The sequence below is a fragment of the Scomber japonicus genome, chromosome 17, assembly GCF_027409825.1.
Source record: "Scomber japonicus isolate fScoJap1 chromosome 17, fScoJap1.pri, whole genome shotgun sequence".
In the NCBI taxonomy this organism is placed as follows: Eukaryota; Metazoa; Chordata; class Actinopteri; order Scombriformes; family Scombridae; genus Scomber; species Scomber japonicus.
The window spans coordinates 15,540,828-15,563,451 of record NC_070594.1 but is presented as its reverse complement, the minus strand read 5'-3'; the positions used below and the strand labels follow the sequence as shown (position 1 = coordinate 15,563,451).

At 38.2% G+C, this 22,624-nt stretch overlaps 2 protein-coding genes across 2 annotated transcripts; one reads left to right on the top strand and one right to left on the bottom strand.

Moving 5' to 3' along the window:
- Positions 1-523: 523 nt before the first annotated feature.
- Positions 524-13,899, bottom strand: tmem63a (transmembrane protein 63A). The gene is made up of 23 exons (XM_053337496.1): positions 13,800-13,899; positions 10,993-11,188; positions 10,827-10,906; positions 10,596-10,674; positions 9,887-9,924; positions 9,604-9,746; positions 9,193-9,244; positions 8,961-9,069; positions 8,627-8,697; positions 8,425-8,505; positions 8,025-8,142; positions 6,712-6,845; positions 6,175-6,318; positions 5,398-5,551; positions 5,209-5,315; positions 4,981-5,067; positions 4,614-4,679; positions 4,120-4,282; positions 3,544-3,649; positions 3,232-3,399; positions 2,984-3,099; positions 2,849-2,896; positions 524-2,455 (listed from the first exon to the last, which is right to left on the bottom strand). The coding sequence occupies exons 2-23, from the start codon at positions 11,161-11,163 to the stop codon at positions 2,315-2,317; spliced, it is 2,376 nt and encodes a 791-aa protein (XP_053193471.1). The 5' UTR covers positions 11,164-11,188; positions 13,800-13,899; the 3' UTR covers positions 524-2,314.
- A 1,483-nt stretch (positions 13,900-15,382) lies between these two features.
- On the top strand, positions 15,383-20,628 carry LOC128376825 (G-protein coupled receptor family C group 6 member A-like). Its single transcript, XM_053336679.1, has 7 exons — positions 15,383-15,410; positions 16,439-16,560; positions 17,500-18,124; positions 18,182-18,321; positions 18,458-18,676; positions 19,185-19,311; positions 19,472-20,628. Exons 1-7 carry the CDS (start codon positions 15,383-15,385, stop codon positions 20,626-20,628), a joined length of 2,418 nt encoding a protein of 805 aa, XP_053192654.1.
- Positions 20,629-22,624: the final 1,996 nt, after the last annotated feature.

Sequence of the window (22,624 nt, the reverse complement as noted above, 5' to 3'; positions counted from 1 at the left end):
AAAAACAGGCTATAGTGTGGGTTATATGATCAATTTCAGCATACTGGCGATCATTTACTTAGAACAATAATCTTTATTGCTTAATCACACACACAATGTAATAATACTTGTGAAAGAGTAAACAAGTGAGAGATTGTTTTGTAATACTTAATCTTTGTCCAACATTAGGGGCAAAGCACAGTCAATAACCCTTGTGCACTCAGCTCCAAATTCATCTCACTCTGGAAAAGTGTTTTTCAGAGTCTCTATACAGTCTTTAAACTTTGCATACAATAACTCCTCACAATAGTTATTTGGAGTAGCTAGTTGTGATGAAAGGTGAAGCTGGGTTTTCTTTAATACATGTTCATTTTTATGTATGTAGGTGGTGTCTGTGCGTGTGTGTGTATAAGGCTGGTAAATGAACGCAAGATGATGAAAAATTGCTGAAAATAACAAAAAGCAGGACTGTTACACTGCACATCTGAATCCCTTCATAAAAAAGCTTCAGGGATAAATCAACAAGTCTTACGCACTCAAAATGGACTTTAGAGAACCTCAGAGGCCAAAGACAAATTCGAACGCTAAATTAATATGTGCACATCCATATAGATGAAAAAGTGTGTCTATCATTATTTGTTATTTCAGGGACAACTCCGTAGCAACAGTTCCTTATTTTTGTTATTCATTTCAGGAACTATGTTGAGGTTTCATTAAAGCACACTGATCCTCGCCAATAGCTTAACCTTCTTTTCATCACAGCTAATAACCTAGATATTTCGTTAGCTTAGCACTTCATTACCCACATTTAACAAATGTGCTAATCGCTATAGCCCCTTAAAAACCCTTAAATGACAACAGAGGTTTTTCTCAGCTGAGGCAGGTACCGTGGTGAGAAAGGGGAAAAGGGCAAGGAGAAGAGGAAGCAAAGGGAATGGGAACAGAAAGAGAGACAATAGTGAAAGATCAGGTGAGGAGGTGGAGCTACTGGAACTGTCAGTAAACTGGCTCATACCAATGTCAGAAGATGTTAGAAATCCTTTATGAAACACTGTGCATTTGTCCTTTTTTCACTGCTTTATGAATATTTCAGAGGTTAAGCTACCCCACCACAGCTCAACAGTGCCCCCCGCTGACAAACAACACTTACAACTGTAAAGTTGTTCCCATTTTTTTGGAATTAAAAACTGCATGTCAGAATGTTTAATATTGAAATTTGTGAAACCACATACAATGACATACATACACATTATCCACATATGTAAGTGAAGACATTTTATCAGTGTAACTTTGAAAAATCTTACCAACCACTAAGCAGTTTCAAGTTTGCTTTAAAAGGACATAGTACCTTGATTAAAATGCACATTTTAAAAGGCTGCAAAAACAGAACTTAAGAAGTACATAAATACAAATAAACTTTGACCTACTAAACATTCATTCGGTGATGGTAGAACATTATTGTTTTACTCCGAACAATCATGGAAATGATGGCTTGAACCATTATAATATATTAATTAAACAAAATATTAAATATGCAACACTGATAAACATAGGTTATTTTGTCTAATTACAAAAGTAAAAACATTAAACTGTTGTTAGTACACAAAACAGTCATCTTGTCATACAAAAAGTGCAACATTTATAATGGGCAGTAGGCTCTTCCCTTGGCAGGTGGCATATGGGAAACCTCTGAACTAGATAAAACTTGCATAAGTATTGAATAAAAAGCTCTTCTTTGTCCACATCTTTGGCATCAGTGGCACTGGCTTGATTATTTTGTTCTAGTCATATTTACATAATTAGTGTCACTAATGTGCACAAAATTCCTTCCAGCATTTGTTTTACAACATGGCTTCTTCTTAATGGCAAGGCATTCTTTGGTGAATTGTTCCTTATCAAAGAGGTTGTATACAGCAAAAATACAAAATGTACGGCTTTAAAATCTTTATAATAGACACAACTGAGAGAGAAGACTTTGCAGGTTTCTTATGGATGTGCTACTCTGGTCAAGTGCAAATAATGGTTCAAATATTCATTAAAATGTACTTTTTTTTCTCCTGTAGGGTAACTGATCTTGGAGTGTCTTACATGATACTTTACCCTCCTATCCTTACAACAGTAGATAGATATACTTTGGAATCTACTGCATGGTCTTCTCTCTTCCAACCTGGAGATTTTAGGACAGGCCTAACTGAGCAGTAGGGTGGAGGTGAAATCAGACTCTGACATCAATATTGAAATTATTTTTAAGTACGCAGGTTTACAATCAGGAATCCAGGGCATTACACATTAAGCTTAAACATTAAACTTTGACTCAGTGTTGAAATACACTGACTCAGCTATCTGACATGCTGCCCTCCATTGGGCTGGAGACGTACTCTGTGCTGTTCCCTGCAGAGCCATAAGACTGCTGGAGTGTACTCGCCTGTGCGGTGCTGGCAGGTGATTTGGGATTAAGTACCCTGGGAAGGTAGATCTGTAAATATCACATAGTAGACAGATGAGTATGCAAAACAAACAAAAGCGCTATAAAGGTGATTCTTAGTATTCATTTTTGTGCATTCTTTTATCTTTGCTGATATGTTTGACGCAATACTGCATGTAACCAAAGTATGACTTTGATACAAAAAAATGCAGAGGATTAAGCTCCGGAAAGTTTATGAGGCAAATCAGGATGCATCAGATGCTGAACTTGGCATCATGATCTATCAAGACGTCAGCATAGTTAAGATGAGTTAAGTTAATTTATCAGACCGACTCTAAATACATCTAATCTAATAAATAAAGAGCAGATGTATTAAGAACTGGACTGGAAAATGTAATAAATATTAATATGGAATTTGTTATGCAACAAGTACAAACACAGTACCGTGGTATTTTCTTCCGATTCCTCAGCTTTATCCTCATCATCTTTCACCTGCAAAAACACACAAGAAATATGAATGCTCAGTGTGCAGGATGACAAATATGGGTACAGCATTTGCAAACTCAAGTAAACGCTCACCTCATAGTTGTGTGGACTGAGGTACTTGAAATGGCCAAAGCAGGTGTAGCTGAGGCAGATGAAGACAGTGATGTTCAGGACAACCAGGGTGAACAGAGATGTGGCAGCCCAGAAACCTGAAAAACCACATATGCATCCAGACACATCATTTATTTCACTTGCTATGATTAAGTACTACGAATAATTGAATCTCAGGTCAATTTACTGATAATAACTTTTTCCACTTTCAACACATGCATGTATCTAACCTGTTCTGAGGACAGAAAAGAAATAAAGCCATATCAGGCAGATGATTGGTGCTGACAGAGCTTGATTGACAGCTCCCAGATGGACTTGGCGGTCTAGGCGGGCAGGAAGGTAGGCAAAGTACAGGTTGTGTTTGTCCACCAGGTGCTTCAACAACATGTATAAGAGACCTGATGGGGTCAGATACACACAACACAACCATTAAGAACCCCATCAAGGGAGTGACATTTAGGTATAGCAATGAATTTCAGACATTGAGGAAGAAATAAAATAAACCAGAGAATGATGAGTGTGTTAAAGTGATAATTACTCACCAAAAGGCACAATAATAGGACAAATTATGCTGTATGCCATAATGACAGTAAACACACATAAAGTCCATCCATACATGGCTCCATATTCAAACTCATAGGCCTGGTTCTGTAAATAAAAGTACAAAAAAGTCAGGTGAGGATGAGAATTACGCAAATTTAAAAAAAACTAATATTCTATTTTCCTTCGATATTTGACTTGAGTTTACCAGAAAATTCAGTACCTGCATAGTCTAAGAAAGGATTTGATCATTCTTTGGCCTCTAACCCTAACGCTAACTGTTTACATATTCTGCATAGCCTGGACCACCTAACCAAAGATTTCCCAGACCTATGACTGTGGAGAGAGGACATTATAAAAGTGGTCTACACTTACTGTAAAATAGTGTTGTGAAAAGACCCATAAAATCAGAAAAACGGTATCAAAATCTCCCAATTTTTCGCAAGTGAACACATCCACATTATTTATTTGCGCTATAACGTTACTAAATAAACCTTTTATGAATGAGCAGGTCTCCTAGCCAATGAACAAGGACTAGGCCATGGTACTCGGGTGCAGCACTCCTATAATGCACAAACCTGTTTAACATATTTTCTTTCTGCGGCAGATCGAGCAAGCGCCAGACGAATGGTGTAGAGCAGCAAACCTGGCAACCGCAGCAACTCCATCCCAGAACCCACCAGTGCAGCCGCAATCACGTAATTGACAAAAAATGCACCTTGGTCAGGTAAGAACACACACCTGGTGTAAGATAAAGAAACACACAATAAAGTCATGCTGCAAATAAATTTTCCTTTTATTATCTTGTGTTTTTCAGACATTTTCAATCATAAATGTAGAAAAACTCAACCAGAAGTGACTGACTGCACCAGTAGTGTGTCAAACATCCCAGCTAAGAGGTCTTATGAATAGTATGAATAGAGTAACTTGAATACAGCTAAATATGCTGTATGATGTGAGTTACTATATGACTAAAACAATGAAATCCTCAATAAAAAAAAATATTTGTACATTTTTTATTAGAAGCAAACAGAAGAAAAAAGTAAAAAGCCAATAAAGAGGGGTTACTTACTCAAATCGTAGCTTTCCACCTGAGAGGAACCCTTTATCAAAGAGCCAGCGGAAAAACACAGCAAGACTAATGAGGAGAAACCAAAAAGAAAAGATTAGGCGTGGTTCTTCATAAATCACCCAGATAGGAAATAGCTAACTGACACTCACTTTTTCATTTATTATTATTATTATGATCCAGGACTCAAAGTGTTTGCTTTTGGAGAATCAACAGTGAATCAAAGGTGAAATGATTGTGCCTCCCCTTTTTCTTTTTTCTTTTTACAGTGTGTACATTTACAGCTAAATTATTGCTACATTAAAACAATGACAATGAATCTAAATTCTGGCAAAACTGCTGAAAAAAAACTTAAAATAACACAAATTACCTGGTGAGTCCGAGAGAGGGGAGGATGAGCACCATGAAGAGCAGGAAGAAGTACAGCTTACGCATCATGCTCAGCTGCTCGCTGGACCTGAGACACAGACGGCACTGGATCAAAATATTTTCCTCTGATCACAGAAACCATTCACTACACTACCAATATGTATGTGTTTGTGTGTGTGTGTGTGTGTGTGTCTGTGTGTGTGTGTGTCTGTGTGTGTTTTTGTCATACCGGGTCCAGTGTGCCTCTCCTAGAGTAGAATAGTAGACTATGGTTGGCAGCAATGCAGAAAAGATCCACAGCATGAGAGTGGGGAAGAACTGACTGATGATAGGACTCTAGGATGGAAAAATACAATTACTCTGTAGGTGGATAGCCCTGAAAATAAAATTGTGACATGTCTGCATGTATTATTCTTACATTGAGATAGTGGATGGGCTTGGTAACGTTGAACTTGTCAATGGTGCTGAGAAGGATGGTAGGAGTAGTGAGGAAGGTGAGCAGGAAGAAAAGAAGGAAGTTGAGCATGATGTAGCGCATGTACCAAGGAAACCCCTGCACTGACAGATTGTCCCTGCAGGATGCGGAAAACAGAAGAAAAAGAAGCAAATGGGAAGTTACACACAAAGCAAAGATTTTCATTCCAACTTTTTGTTTTTCTTAAGGTTAAACCTTTGACATTATCTGCAGTAACTTACAGTAAGTAAGCAGAATACATACATTTTCTTATTCAAGGACACTATGCAAGGTTCACACTAGGGGTCGGACAAATAATCAATTTTGCTGTGTGTATTGAAGTATGACCTCTTGTGATTTCTTGTCAATACTTTGAGTCATATGGTTTAAATCAGTGTCATAATATGACTAAGAATAGTTTCATGGTTTAAATACATATAACAATATGGTAAATGTATGCAAAATCACATAAAATCATCAAACTGGCACTCAATAGAAAATAAATGTATTTCACTGTTCTGTATTTCATCAGACACATACAAAATTTAAATAACTCAATTTCTTCAATTTCATTTTTATTAGAATCATTCATTTTTCATTTAGAAAAAACACCATATGATTCCACTAAAAGTCAATTAATGATGATATTGAATTATTCGCCAGACATTCTGGCACCAGTATTATTAATACAAAACGATCTACATGGAGCACATACGATTCCTTATTGATGAATACCCTTACCAGAACACATTTTTGGGATGTGGTGCAAAGCCGACTGTCCACTTCTTCACTTTCAGAGCTTGACTATTGGAGGAAGGCTGCGGCTCCCTCCCACAGCAGCAGCTCCTGCCACCACACTGGAGTGCATTGAAGTCTTTCAAAATGCTGACGTGAGTAAAAAAATAAAAATACTGTTAGTGATGCATATTAACAAGCTTTCAACAACAACAACAACAGCTGCCCAAATTTCATCTCCCTGTAAAAAGTAATGTGGTGACTACAAACTCAAGAGATCACTGTTCTGATCAGGCTGAAAAACAGAAATGAGCATCGTCAGCATACTTAATGCTGCTTCTAGGCTGCCAGACACGTCCCACATAACTTCTCATGGCAGGGAACACTGGCAGACACTGAATGCAAAACAATCACTTCTTGTTGATAGGATGAGCACATTTCCACATTAAAAAACATAAATCAGGCACAGCGAAAACTGTCACAAGAACTGGTTACATTGCTATTGGACTATAATGTATCATATGTCTTCATATTAGTACTCACTATTTGGCCATTGCCTCTGTCTGCAAGGTGACGAAGGCGATCCCCAGGGGGCGCTGTGGCACCAATTCTACCTGCTGCCTCACCTCTTCCAGCAAGTTTTTCTCTTTGTTGCTGTAGTGCTCTATGGCATCAACCTGGAAATATATTGGGGTAGAACCTTATTTATACTGCAGTTGAGTGATTCAAAATAAATAAAACATCCAAGGAGCGCCTTGGTAGTTCAGTGGTTACAACGCATGCCACGTAATGACGGTGTCCCTGGTTCGATTCCGGCCAGGGACCTATGCTGCAGGTCATTCCATTCTCTCTCTCCCTGTTTCCTGTCAGCCTCTCCACCACCTACTAGCTAAAATAAAAGGCAAAAATCCTAAAAACAAAATGAAATAAAAAAGAAAAGATCCTAGACAATACAATGATAAAACTAAAACAAGAACAACTGGAAGTAAAATAGGATTAAACTAAAAATGTAAAATGTCCTAACGATGAAAATGAAGTAAGCTTTAAATTGTTCTGCATATTATTTTAGATTGTTGGTGCACAATAAGAAAAACTGGATTTTCCAAACAAACGGCACCTGCAACATAATCAAGTCATTTCAATCTGTTTAATAAGGCCAATGAGTTGATATAAGAGGATAAAAAAACAGTAAGGGCATAATAAATAATAAATAAATAACACTCTGTGTCTATCGTTCCTTACAGAGAGGGAGAGTATACAGATACTGATAGGGGGAGCTGATAGGGAGCATCTAAAGACTCTCTCTAAGGAGTTGCAGCTAAAGCACGCATGTATAAAATGTCACCTTGATTCAGGACTAATAAAAAACACATTTAAAACACTAGTATAAAACTGAATTGTGTACCACTGAACTTAGAGAGTTAAACTGTTTTTCACTATTTCCGTGTTGAGGGTTCTTTGAGTGGGCCTAAAACTGCTGCACCATGATGTATAGCGGTTACTATCATTTATTGTGTGTTTTATACAGGAGTTTAATATGAACCTTGTTAACTCAGAGGCTGTTCAGTTGGGCAGTGCATTCAGCGCTTTCAGTGGACATGCTCCTAGTTTTTCCGAGCAGAGAATACTGCTTATTTTTCCATGATTTTGAAACCTAACTTTATATACTTGCTGATCATTCAAATGTAGTTAGTAATACAAATAAATACATAATTGGAGTGGTTAATAATGCATTTTTTCTGTGGTGTGACAAACTAAGAACATATTTATTATCGCTTTACACAGACTTAAAAGATGAAAACCACAAACATCCAGACACCTTACATGAAACTGTCAAATCATCTGCTCCATCTCACCTTCTCACAGTTGGCGCAGCAACAGAGATGGCTGCACAGCTGGAGGTTAATCATTTCACGCTGACCTGTTTTCTCAAAGACACGTTCATAGTAGCGCAGGTTCTTACCAGCTCGTATCCTGGGGTGAAACACACAAGATGCTTTAAATTATAGGGTGAAGTGTTCGTGTAATGTATTTTAAGAAAAACTTTAATTCAGTGTATACACTATCTGTGGCGTCTTTTGAGTATTACATAGTGTACATCAAATATCAGATATCAACAATGAACTGTGCTCAACTGGTGGCTCCACAGGACGTGAACTGTAGATATGACATTGTAGCGATGCCCTCTTGCATTACTGTCACAGCGGGCAACTATCACATGATTAGATTTTTTATTTACAGTTACTGATTTCTTACCTTTCCTTATCAAGGTGCATGAGCTTGGCCACGTCATAGCTCAGGGTGACAGCACACACTTGGCAGGAAGGGTAAGCCTCTCTGTTTAAAACAAGATTTGACATTGAAGAACGGAAATATTATAATAGAGCCATTTAAAGTGCAGTGCATCATGACCAAAATTCAGCTTTACAAGTTCTAAACAACAATTCAGTCTTCTTACGTAAAATGGGTCTTTACATCCTCCTCTGATGCTGTTTTGGGGACTGAACATACAAACAAGGTGGTTCTTGCCTACAAACAGAAAACCAGAATGATAGATTAGAGTCAGGTCCCAGCACAAGTACCACTCAGCATCTAGTTAATGTTGTTAAGCTTTGTAACCTGGTTCGTCGTCATATGTTTAGCTCCTATTAGACAGGTGCAACCCAGTGGGACAAACAGAAATAGTTTAAGTAATAAGAACTAATAAGAACTATCTATCTATCTATCTATCTATCTATCTATCTATCTATCTATCTATCTATGGGTCTAGTCTCATATAGTAAGTGACTTACTGTCTCTCTGCGCACGCCTTTCATTTGTGATGTGTGACGTCTCAGCAGAACAATTGTCAGGGTCAGGTAAACGACTGCGAGCACTGTGTGCAGCCACAACAGGCTGTTTCTAGAACCCAAAATGATAGACATCAGTGAGCATTTTATCATTTTAAACCACAATAATCAGGAAAACTAATTTCTGTTTATACATCTAAGCATTTTATATTTTATAATCCTATATAGTAGTTACCCATTTTGAAGATTCCCAACAGTTGTCCTTCCGAAGCTCCACGGATCATTGTCTGATGGAGATAAACAGAATTTAAATTGAAAATAAAGACAAATCGGTAGATACAAAAACGTGAACAGAACAGAAATGGTTTAAATGACCAATTGCACAAAATCACTCATGAAAAAAAAAAAAGTCACTGATTATGAAGTGGACAGTGCAGCTCCTCAGGTGATTGCTTGATTGATATTTGAAGCAGTCATAAAATACACATTAAATGAAAACCTGACCAATAATCTGTACATGAAATAGTCCTGAAAAAGGTGCAGGGTAGCTGTAATTTTACACAATGGATCGACTGCTTAGCCTGTGTTATGGTTAACTGTAATCACTGTAAAGGCACTATCTCTTGTAGAATAATACAAAACCCACTCAGCAGGTCTCCTGTTAGGTTGACAGGCAGTATGATTGAAAGGGAGCAGATGGTAATGACCAACAGCAGGACGATGAGATGACGCTGGAAGGACAGGTAGTGAACGGCGTCCATTCCACATTTAGCTTTTATTTTTTCATCACTGCAACACACACACACACATACATTAAAAGAAACATCATGTACCTTTTATGACAAAAGATGGCTGAGACACAAGCTGAGAAATGTTTGACCAATACAGGGCAACAACACAAATAAACAAACTAGGATTGAGTCACTTACTCCATTCTGAGGATGTACGGCAGCCAAGAACAGAAGCCCTACACAAAAAGAGACATTTTGAGCACTATGACATACAAATATTTTGCTAAGTTCTTGATGGTGCATGGCTGGCCTCCCAAAATCCTCTTTAGATTAAGCACATTAGTATAATATGTCAAATCAGTGAGACAAAAGTTATTTTAAAGCCCAGTCAAGTATTCAATTATTAAGCCGAAGTCCAATTAATAGCCAAAGTCTCCTCCTTCTCCCTATTAAAAATAGCCGATACTTGTGAAATATCTTTGAATATGAGATATGAAAAAGTCAGTATGTGCACAGGAGGCTTCAAGTCTGCATATCACATTTGTGTAAATTAAATGCTGAACCAGGATTGGCTCCAAACTAGTTGTGTCACAAGTCATGCTCATACAACCACCCATTAAATTCAGATTTCAGATGAACACAGAGAAACACTTTTCAACTACAGCAGATCAATGTAAAAGCAGACTTCTAATGTCAAACATCCAACTAAAGTAACAGGATGATAAACATTTTTGACCATTTTTGAACTTTAAATATAAAGCAAATTTAAAAACAATTGTGATGGGATATATGCAGTATAACTGTACAGTGCTGCTATTCTTTTTTGCTTTGCTTACTGATACTTCAGTTTCAGCAGCATCAATAATTTTAGTGCTGAAACCAAAGACAAACATTTTATTTTACATACCATTTCATACTCAGGGTCATCCACGTTGGATTTGACTGATGACATGTGTCCATAGCGACGGTGCGTTGACTCAGTGAACCTAAAACACAAAGGCCAGTGTCAAGGACTCAATCAAAATGATTAAACAATTAATTGGGAAAACAAGGAATAATCAATAAATGAACTACTCCATTAGGTTTATTTATTCTGGTAGGTGGCCTAAGGTAATGCCACCGTCACTGAAGAACTGACCCTTCTTTGTCTGCAAACAGTGCTAGACGTCCATAGTCCCAGAACTTCCTCCTTATAATAGAGAAGAGAAGCACCAACACCTGTAACAAGACACGCAGATAAATAAGTCACAAGAGTTTAACTTTTCATCTTTACTTTGATCAGAATCACATCATGTGCCACATACCAGAAAGACGCAGAAGTTGATCAATAGCACAACTGGCACTCCTCCAAAAGCGACTCCGTTTAGCACAGTGCTCTGTGTGGAGCTGAAGCAGCTACTGTTGTCAATGAAGCCACTGGGAGAGCTACCATTACTGAACAGCAGGCGCCACTGCTCCCACCACGTAGACGACATCACTGGAGAGGAGCCAGCGGTTTGTCTGCAGACATTACCACCAGGAAGTTAAACCAGGAAGTCATTCCAAGCATGGCTCCTACAGCTACACTGATTAAGCTTGTGTGTGTCTAAACAAATATGTAAGTTCAACAACAGTACATTCGTCTTCCAGTTTACCTGATAGCTGGCTTAGTTAACAGTCCCTGTACATCACGTTTGTATCACAGCTAAGCTCTGAAAAATAGTAGAACTGCAACTAATAATCATTTTCATTATCAATTAATCTGTTGATTATTTTTTAATTAATCGATTTAATATGAAGGTGATAAAATGGCTGAAATTATTAAAAAATGTGGATCACAGTTTCTCAGAGTCCAAAACAAAATTCAAAATGCTCATTTTGTCCAACCAACCAACCAAAATCCTAAAATATTACGGATGAATAAGATTAGGGCTGCACCTAACAGTTATTTCAATTATTGATGAATATATCATTTTCTTTATCAGTCATTTAATCTGTAAAATATCTGAAAATAGCGAAAAACGTCGGTCACAGCTTTCCAGAGTCCAAGGTGACATGTTCAGATGTTTTGTTTGGTCAGACCAACACAAGGTTTTGCACTTAATGACACAAAACAGAGCTGGGCAGAAATTTCTCACATTTAGGACGCTTGAACCAGGGAATGATTGGAGCTTTTGCTTAAGAAAATGACTTTTATTTCATGAATCATTTAATCAAAATAGGTGCAGATGAATTTTCTGTCCTTGAATTAACTGATTATTCAATTAGTTGTCACGCCTTTATATAAGATGGAGAGAATCACACTGTATATGACAACAAAAACAAAAAACCCTCATATTTGAGAGGCTTGGACCATCAAATATTTGACACTTTTGCTCGACAAATGATTTGATTATTCAAGTCAGAAATACAAGGTAACGCCTACATCAGGGGTATCTGGCCATGTGCCATGGAGTGCAGCATGACAGCAAACTTATGATCCAGTAAAGCATGACCACAACACATGACAACATTTAACCCTTGGGTGAAGTGTTTTGTTTTTAATGAAAACTTGCAAGATTTTAGAGCTTCATGGCACTCATTAATTGGAGTGCAACTAATGACTAATTTCATTTTCTGTTAAGCTATGGTATCAATTACCGGTCTCGTTTGTAAAAATGCTGCCTGTCACAATTTCCCTCTTTTTCTTAAAACTGCCTGTCTGACCAACAGTCCAAAACCAGACATTTAATTTCCTATCATGTATGACAAAGAAAAGAAGCAAGACCTAATGTTTGAGAAGCTGGAACCAGAATTAGTTTTCACTTTTGCTTGAAAAATGAAACAAAGACAAACAACAAAAAAACAAACAAAGGACAGTTCACCCTAAAATCAAAAGTACACATTTTCCCTCTTACTTGTAGTGCTGTTTATCCATGTAGATCATTTTTGCATGACTTGCAAAGTTTTGGAGATATTGACCTTATCTCGAACACATTAGGACAGGATAGCACTCGGCTTATGGTGCTCAAAGCAACAATAAAAAAAACCCCCAAAAAAAACAACATTTGAAAAACTCAACAGTTTCTCTTCCTGGAAAGCATGATGTGGTTTATTTAAGATAACCAATAGAACTTCTTGTGAGTAGTTTCATTGAGGAAGGAACTGTTCTCTTTCTACCAAACCACACCCATCAACTGTCTCACTGTGCAGAATAAAGCATGCATCTACTCATGGTTGGCTATGAATTATGTTGAGTGACCAGGTCATGACTTCTGTAAAGAGGCATTGCTGGTGAGTTTTTAAAATCCACTTGTTGGCACTGTGAGCACCACAAGCAGAGTGCCATCTAGCTCCACAGTATTTGAAGGCAGACATCTTCAAAATGTGTCAATTTACACCAAAATTATATAGATAGATAAATAGCACAACGGGTAATATATGTATTTTTTTAAATTTAAGGTGAAGTGTCCTTTTAGCGCATTGGTTGCATGCTGAAAAACAGGCAGCTGCATCATAATTACGCATGTGGATTTTTTTCTTCATTTTTCTAAGATTGCTCACAGTATTAGTGGATTATAGTCATGCTGAACCGTGACCGAGCAGGAGGCAAAACTGGTGTCACCGGTCTCAGCATTAAAGTCCATGTCAAATCTCCCACGTCACAGCTCGTTAACAGTGCCCTCGCGCCCCCACCTTGCTTGAAATAGATGAAGCACGCTCTTGACAGTCACGCGGGCGCATCATTTTTTATGATATCACTACCTTAACAAGTTGACCAAGACATTAAAGTTAATGAGAAACAAAAATCAGCAGACAGGTTTGTTTTTGTAGTTTAACTGCAGCCATTTCTCAAAGTGGAACTTCAGCAGCTGTTTGCTCTTTTGACACTTGCTGACAAGTAGCTGAGTCACTATGTTATTGAACTCAGACTAAAATTAAATACGTGACTTACAGGTTATGGAAGTTCACCATCTCTTACGCCAAACTTGCACTATTAAGTTTCCGAATAACAATGAGGTAAGCAGAAATTTGGCTACAAGTGAAGGTATGTCAACATCCGCCAAAATAACTTTATCTACTGCTCTGAAACACAACATAAATAGCGCTACCATGTAGCTTACAATAATGTGTGGCGTGTAGAGGGTCCTACCTGTATGTCCGCTTTTTATCCTGCCGAAAAAGACACTTCTTTTTCACTGTAAATACTCAAAATATGAGTCGTCTCCACTCCCGTTTCCTTTCTATTTCGCGCATGCGCAGACGCTACAGTAGTGAAGTCTCACAGGAGGAACCTCCCAACTGCAGTCATGTGGCATGATTGCTTTATAGTTGCTCAATAAATAATGATGCTATTTCTTTTTCTTAAAGCCCAAAGAAAATTAACTGACTTTATGGGATATAGCATGTCCTATAAAAACTATTCAAGTCAAAGTCCGGGATTCAAAGTCTTAACAGCAAAGTTTAGCTAAGTAGCCTTTCACAAGTAAAAATCACTCCTTGTGCAAAAAGACGCCTGTTAGAGTATTAGATTGTTAAAGTTATATAAAAGGCGATTATATTGGATTAAACATCAGGCCTATTTTTGTATGCGTGTTCACAAATAGAAAAAGCAGTGGAAATCTCAATCTGCCTTTGCATGTAGAAAAGTGAAAAAAAATGTGACATGCTAAATATGTGAACAAAAACAAGTGCTTAATGGCATTAAGTAAAACAGAAAGATGTATTTCTATTTTTCTGCATTCAGTGGGCCCCCTCTTTTCCTTTGTATTATTAATGTGTCAGCAGAACTTTAATATTGCAGCATTACATCATTTATTTAATAAGGAAATTTAATATTTTTGCATATGAATTAAGAATCTGCAAAATAAAGTGGATTGGATAGTTTGGAAATTGTATGCAAGAACAATACTTGAACTATTACTTTCTATTACTCTTTTTGTGGGGTTTGAAGGCTATTCATTTTTAATTATTTTAATCAGTTTGGATCTATAATCAGTGTACTATATAGCATTTGTTGCTCTGTTGTTTTGAAATAGAATACTTTCTAAAGTTAGAGCTCTAATTGTGTTTTGATAGGGTGAGACAGTCATTGGAGATGAGCCAAAAGGGACAAACTAACATATTTCCTGATTTGATTAAATCATGCAGACAAATAGAAAGTAACGCCAGAGTTTGTTTATAAATTAGGTAGACTTCTTTACTTCCTTTAGCTCGTATGTATTTTTAGCTCCTTGAGGAAACTCTTGCTTTGTGTTCCTGGGAACTGGGGGAGATGTTTCCATGCTGATTCTTTGATACCATTGATCACATCTGCACTAAATGGTCATCAAAGTTTTATCTCCACAAAGTCAACTTGCAGCATTTTCTACATTCCTCATGGCTTACACTAAGTGACACCTCATAAAAAGATGAGGAAAGAGACGAGTTGTATTTCAAGAAAGTCTCAGACAGCTTTGTCGTCTATAAATACACCGGAGAGACAATTCTGCAGGCATTTACAACTGGTGTTTGAGAGGAGACTTGGAAATCAGAGATACTTTGAAACAGATGTTTGCTGAGTAAATGAGCAAATGGAGAACATTAAACATTTCTTTAGTTTCTACTTCTTTGCCTCAGTTTTTCTGGCCCAGTTTTTTAGTACCACAGGTGTCAATAATGTCACAATTCCAGGTGACATTATTATCGGTGGATTGTTCCCGATACATGAAAGCGTGAATGTGAGCATTGGAGAAGATGGCAGTGATACAAGGACCTGTGACAGGTATGTTTTTATCCTGATGGGTGTTTTATGTGAAGCACACTGAGCAGTAAATGTATAAATGTGTGAGTTAAATTAGGCTGTGTATGTATAAAATATGTGCGATTTGATCCCACAGGTTCAGTGACGCTCGACTGGTCCAATCTCTGATAATGGTGCACGCAGTGGAGGAGATAAATAAGAGAAATGAATTGGGGAACCTCACTCTTGGATTAATGATATTGGACTCCTGCTCGGATGTTACTACTGCCTTGAGACAAACCCTGTTCTTCATGAAGAGAAACTGTGAGTAGAAATGAATTCAAGAATCAGTCATGATAAACATCCATCAATAACTGTACTTCAAGAACTTTGGGATTACTGGGATACATAGCACATCAATTTGTTGTCTTTACACATAGTTATCATCTCTCTCTGATCATAATTGTCCTAATCATGGCCCCTTCTCCTCCAAAAACAATTTTAACACATTATTGAAGACCCTGTGTTGTCACCTTTTGAGGAAAAAAGTTTTTAAAAATTAGCCACGGTTCTCAAAAAATGTTTCAATGTTAGCTGACATGTCTAAGTTCACTAACACACTAACACCAACATACATCTCTAACATATACATATAAAAGTTATTTTTACAATATGCTCCTCCATTCTCAAAAACAAAGAAGGTGCACCACATTAATAGTTTTGTAGATATTTGTTGTGCAGTTTTAAATGAAGTGTTAAGTAAATATTGAAGTCTTTTCCATTTACAAAGTCTCACAACCTGCCAAGATAACATTCTTTTGTTGATTATGACTACATTTGAATCTTGATGGGACATGCTTTAATACTATAATGTAAAATGGCAAAATAATGAAGAGAATATATTATTATTTATATTTATTACATTTTTATATATTCTGTATAGTTTTTATATAATGTATATTTAAATACAAAGTAATGCATTGATTACTGTCACAGTGGTGATAATAATTATTTGGGTAAATCCAAATCTTGAAAATAAAGAACATAACAATATATCTATTAAAATCCAGGTGCAGATGGACGGTGGGGAACCGAGGAGCCCTCTCCACCTGTGTTGGCTGTTGTCGGTGATTACTACTCAGAGATATCCATAGCAGTTACTAGGCAACTCAACCTGGAGTATATCCCTCAGGTAAGACTAAGGTGATTTGATCATGTCTTGACAAGCTGCTAAATGTTAAATGAAAGATTGTGTGCTCATTTTTTTGTTCAGAGTGAGATCGCTACCACTCTTCACCACTTCAAGTATCTATCAACTAAATATGTAGCTACTGCTAGCACACAGTTTCTGTAGCTGAGCATGAAGATTCAAAGAAGGTGGCAACAGCTAATCTGACTCTATCCAAAAAACAAACATACAAAAAACATGTTACAGCATATTACACTATTTCTTGGCCAGGTGCAGGAACTTACTTCTTAACTTCCAGGAAATTACTTTGCCCAGTCAAGAAATGAAAGCCACCATGAGTTGTTTTTACACATACGTTTTTGTGTGGGTTAAACAAAATCGATATAGCAAGTTAGAGATGCTGATAGAATTTGGACATTCAGACAGAGTCAGGTCGGCTGCTTCCCCCTGCCTCTAGACTTTATACCAAGCAAAGCTAAAGATGCCCGCACATGAAACCGCTTTGCGCTGGCTATGCCATTGTTTTCCTATGGGGAGAGCGGTGTTGCCCAACTATACAGAAGTGCTACCCTTGGTGTTCAAAACTGCAACAAAAGTTCAAATTATTTCAACTTCAATCACAGTTGACCTTTCAAAGGGCAACCAATGAGATAACAATGGTCTGTGACGTAGCATGAAGCAACACATTTAATCAGGTGAGGGGGGCACTCTAACCCACAATGAACGGGGGGCAAATTTTTGATCATCTAAAGGCAGCTTAACTGACTGCTGAGAGTGGTATCGATTTTCTCATCTAATTCTCAGCAGGGAAGTGAATAATCTTATTTTCCAAATTGTCAAACTATACGTTTAAAAGATATCAAGTACATATATTAATACTGAACAAAATGTTTCATGTAGCACTTTCTCTTATGTTACTGGTATTTTGTAACATTTCTGCAGATAAGTTATGGTTCAACCGCTGGTCTCCTGAGTGATAAGAACCGTTTTCCAAGCTTTATGAGGACGGTGCCAGAGGACGATCATCAAGCACGCGCCATCATCGAGATTCTCAAAAACCACCAATGGACCTGGGTTGGCATAGTGACAACTGATGGTGACTACGGCCGCTATGCACTTGAACGCCTCAAGTACTATGCAGCAGAAAACAACATCTGCTTTGCCTTCACCTCTATCATCCCAGATGTTCTGGGTGACAGCAAAGTCAGGGACCGCATCGAAGCTACAGTTAAAAGCATTACTGAAAATGAAAAAGTCAAGGTCATCGTGTCCTTTGCCAAACCTCACCATATGATGTATCTTTTTGCCAGTCTTCTCAAAGATCCTCGAGGCAGGGAGAAAGTTTGGGTTGCCAGTGATAATTGGTCACAATCACAATTTGTATTGGGAAATTGGACTTTAAATCATGTGGGAACAGTCATTGGGATTACATTAAAAACTGGAAACACAACCAATTTTAACCAATACCTTAGTCATCTCGATATGAACCCTGACCATCACAAGAACAACTCATTCTTGTATAAGTTTCTTAAGGAACAACAGCAAGAAAATGAAACTAGTTCTAATCGTAACCGTGCTCTCAGAATGGTGAAACGCTCGTACAATATATATGCTGATGACACAGCCAATGAGGTACTAATAAAGAGGATATATCCATATGCTGTGTTCAGTGTTGAGTTGGCAGTCAGAGCTATTGCTCAGGCTGTTGCGGACCTTTGCGTCAACAGGGACTGTAAGACGGAGGAAAGATTACAGCCCTTGGAGGTGAATACACGCACACACACACACACACACATATATGACTAAATGTAAAGTAATATGACTTAAAATGAAAGTAATGTCAAAATGGAATTCTTTTTGATCACAAATTCACAACGTTTTCAACATTTTAATCTTCCAGGTACGAGGAGCCTTAAGGAAGGCAACGTTCCACATGGATGGGCAAAACTATAAATTCGACGACAGGGGTGACATCAACTCAGGATATGATGTCATCCTGTGGAGGCAAGATGCATCAACCTTCGTGGACGTGCACTACATTGTGGCTAATTATGACATAGGAAACAAGACGCTCAATTTCACTTCAACACAAGCATATCAAGATGTCAATAATGTCACAGTAAGTATTGACCTTCTTCTAATGACTCTACTGACTCTTTTATCATTTATTTATCACTATTAAATTTCTATTCTATGTATCCTTACTCTCAATAGTCATTTTTCACACAGTTATAGCCATGTAGCCATGTTAACAATGTGAATCCATGCATATGTTACTTGGACGGTCCACCACTTTAGTCCAAATGAAAATGCCTCAGACACTGTTGGATGGATTGGATGAAATTCTGTACAGACATTAATAGTTGCTGGAGGATAAATGCTAGTTACATTAGCAACCCCCTGACTTTTACTCTATGGCCACCACAAGGTCGACTGTGCCTAGTTATGGTATAGCCCAAAGAACCACTGGCATGGCTGTTGACCCTTAGTTGTGTTTTCAAAAGTTAAGTATTTCTACCATTATCATCATCATCATCATCATCATCTAAGCTTTCTTTCTCAAAGATTGTATCTTACTTATTAACTCTATTAAGAAAGTGCATAATGAGGATTCTTTCTTTTCTCAGGGAAAAGTGACTTCCAGATGCTCTAACACCTGTAAACCAGGTTATAGGAAGCAGTCATCTGAGGTTTCGCCAGTTTGCTGCTATGAATGCCACCCCTGCCCTGTGAACCACTTTTCCAACACAACGGGTGTGTATCTGACTTAAGTAAATACCACTGACATTGATGACCTGTATTATGCAATAAAAAAAACAATGATGACTGCCAAACAAACATATCACTTTGCCAACTATGAGGAATTGTATATCCAACTTTAAGATTATAATGAGCATTCTTTCTCTGTTTGCAGATGCCACACAGTGTCAAATGTGTAATACTGATACTCATTACTCCTCCAACTCAAGTGAAATCTGTCACCGCAAGCAAACTGTTTTCCTGAGTTGGCGTGATAGGTATCATATCGCGCTGCTGGCATTTACTGCTCTGGGAGCACTGCTTACCCTTACTGTTGGGATCATCTTCTTAGCACGTTGGAATACCCCTGTTGTGCGTGCAAGTGTCGGCCCTATCTGCATCATCCTCCTCTTCTCTCTCCTCAGCACATTTGTGAGTGTGATATTATTTGGTGGTAAACCCACTGACTGGCAGTGCCAAGCTCGACAGGTAATGTTTGGCTTGAGCTTCACCCTATGTGTCTCCTGCATCATGGTCAAGTCCTTGAAGATCATCTTGGCCTTTGAGTTTGACCCCAGCACTCAGAGAGTCCTGAAAAAGCTCTACCAGCCCTTTATCATTATTGCACTGTGCATGGTAGGTCAAGTTCTCATTTGTGCCTTGTGGCTTGCATTTAAGCCTCCAAAATCCAAATGGGAGTCAACGGAAGACAAAATGTTCCGTCTGCGTTCTTGCAATGAAAAGTCATTTGCTGCATTTGGTGCCATGTTAGGCTATAATGGCATTTTAGCTTTAATCTGTTTTGGCCTTGCTTTCAAGGGCAGAAATCTACCTCGTTGTTATAATGATGCAAAGTTCATCACCTTTAGTATGCTGATTTATTTCATTTGCTGGATCATCTTTGGCCCAGTGTATGTCACTGTCACAGGCAAATACCTTCCAGCAGTAGAGATGGTCGTCATCCTCCTCTCAGCCTACGGCATCCTGTTTTGTTTGTTCTTCACAAAGTGTTACGTTATTCTGTTTAAGCAGGAAGCAAATACAGAGAGTGCGTTCCGCCAGGAAGTCAGGAACCATTCCTTGGGTGAAGGTTTGAGTGCTCTGAATTTGGTCTCATCTTCATCTAGCTCTGAAGGACTCCAAAACCGTGCTTTAGATGTGGAGTCATCAGCGTCCAAGCCACTGTCATCAGATCCACCGAACCCAACCATAAGCTCTAGCCCACGGTCATTCTCTATTTGTCCAGACTCAAACCTACTGCCTACTAGGCTGCAGAATGACCACAATGCCAATAAAAGAGATTTAAGGAGATATTTAAGCATGCCATCATAATACCAAAGTGATTCACAATAGTAAAACAAAACAAATCATTACAGTTGATGCTTAAAAATTACTGAAACAAATAACTGATTTTCAAAATTGTTTTTGATTAATTGTTACTAATGGATTAATTTATTTTTCAATGAATTGTGGCAGCTCTTAATGTCATATTGGAGGTATTTAATGACAAAACACCATATATTGCAAAACTACCTCCATCAAATACACAGTGATGGAGGTGTGTCAAAGGTTGTTTTCACAAGAATCAGTACTTCACTCTCTAATCATTCTGGTACAATTATGGATTATTATGGATTTGGATATGATTATCTGTTTCTCCATGGTTATGTATCAATTTAGATATATGTGTGTCTAGGGACTGAAATCATATCACACAAACCTTAGTCAGGGAAAGGCAAATATAATCTAAACTTCTCTTAAAGTCTGACAATTGCTAATCGTCTTTACACCTTCAAGTAAACTGTGAAATGATTATTATACTGCTCTGAGATTTCCTGTTTTATACTGTAATACTTGATGAAGGTGAAAAACGTGAAGAGAAGATTTTGACTGAACTAACTTGTCACTAGTGTTCAAAATGGGCATTGTGTCATTCTGTAAAAATGTAGGGCAAGTGATGATGACTCAAAGGTGCCGTACAATCAGTTGTAAGATCATTTTCTTCCTTGTTTTGTTTTTCTGAGTAATACAAAAAAGTACCTGTTCTTGCTTGGCATCTTGTCATTGTGTAAACATGAAAATCATGATTAATGGTGCAAGATAACCCAATAAAATGCCTTCTTCCTTATTTTGTCTTACTGCCTAATAATAAGGAAGTACCAACTTTTCTGCACCCACATACATTTATTATCAACATGTGACTACAATGGAATAATCTTTTTTTATTTGTTTTTGGTTGGGAGCTGGTGGCACTCACATTTTTGGACACAGAGCCTTTGTGTCAAGCATGTCTCATTGTTGGGTTTGATCCCAGATGAATCCATTGAAGGACAAAAAAACACACACTATCTTCCTCCTATTGCTCTGGTAGCCCTCAAGACATTCCTCTCAATGCTCCCTCCCACTACGAAAGAAGCCAGTAACACTGGCAGTCACAAATATAAACCAGAGCAGATCAGTGTGTCTTCTCCACTTGTAACTCACTGGAGAAGAGCAATAATACACTCTTTGTGACTTCTCTCATCTGATCACTGGTTGCTGTACACTGTGCTTTACTGAGATTTGAACAAGAATTAGCATAACTCAGACATAGCGGAGAGAATCTGGATTGTTCCACATTTGAGACATCACAGGAGTTGTGTTGTTGTGGCTTGTAGGACAGAGCATCGCTAACCAATGTCACAGGCCTCTATCAGATCTGCCAGTGGTCAAATTAACGAATCCAATGCAATTAGTCATTCAATTTATTGGGAGATTCTGCAGTTGTTCTGAATATGTCTCTCTCTCTCTCTCTCTCTCTCTCTCTCTCTCTCTCTCTCTCTCTTCTCTGGTTTTTCCATTATGGGGATTTCAGTTTATCTGTTGCGGTCTTGACTGTTCATTTCTGCTTCCCATGTCTTGCTGTGTGTATTTGTGTGTTTCTTGTCTCTGTGTGAATGTGTACACACAGTGACATCCGTGTTGTCAGTGTGTAGGTGTACACAAACATCAATCTATTTGTGTGTGTGTGTGTGTGTGAGTGTGTGTGTGTGTCGTGACTGTTCATGCCTCACTGTGGGACGCGTTGATTAGCGCTCACTGCGGCTCAGCTCCCAGCTGTCCTTGCGGCTGGCCGCTGATTGAAACCAATCAGGCTGGCGATGGCCCCATCGCGGTGACCCCCTCACCCCTCCCACCCCCGGCCTAATCACCTGCTGATTGGCCCACGCAGGGCCCCCTCCCGTTGGCACGGAAGGTTAATTTGACCGGCGGATGAAGGCTCCAGGAGGGAATAGGAACGTGCGCTGGGTGATATTGCATGGATATAGCCCACCTGTCAATCACAGCC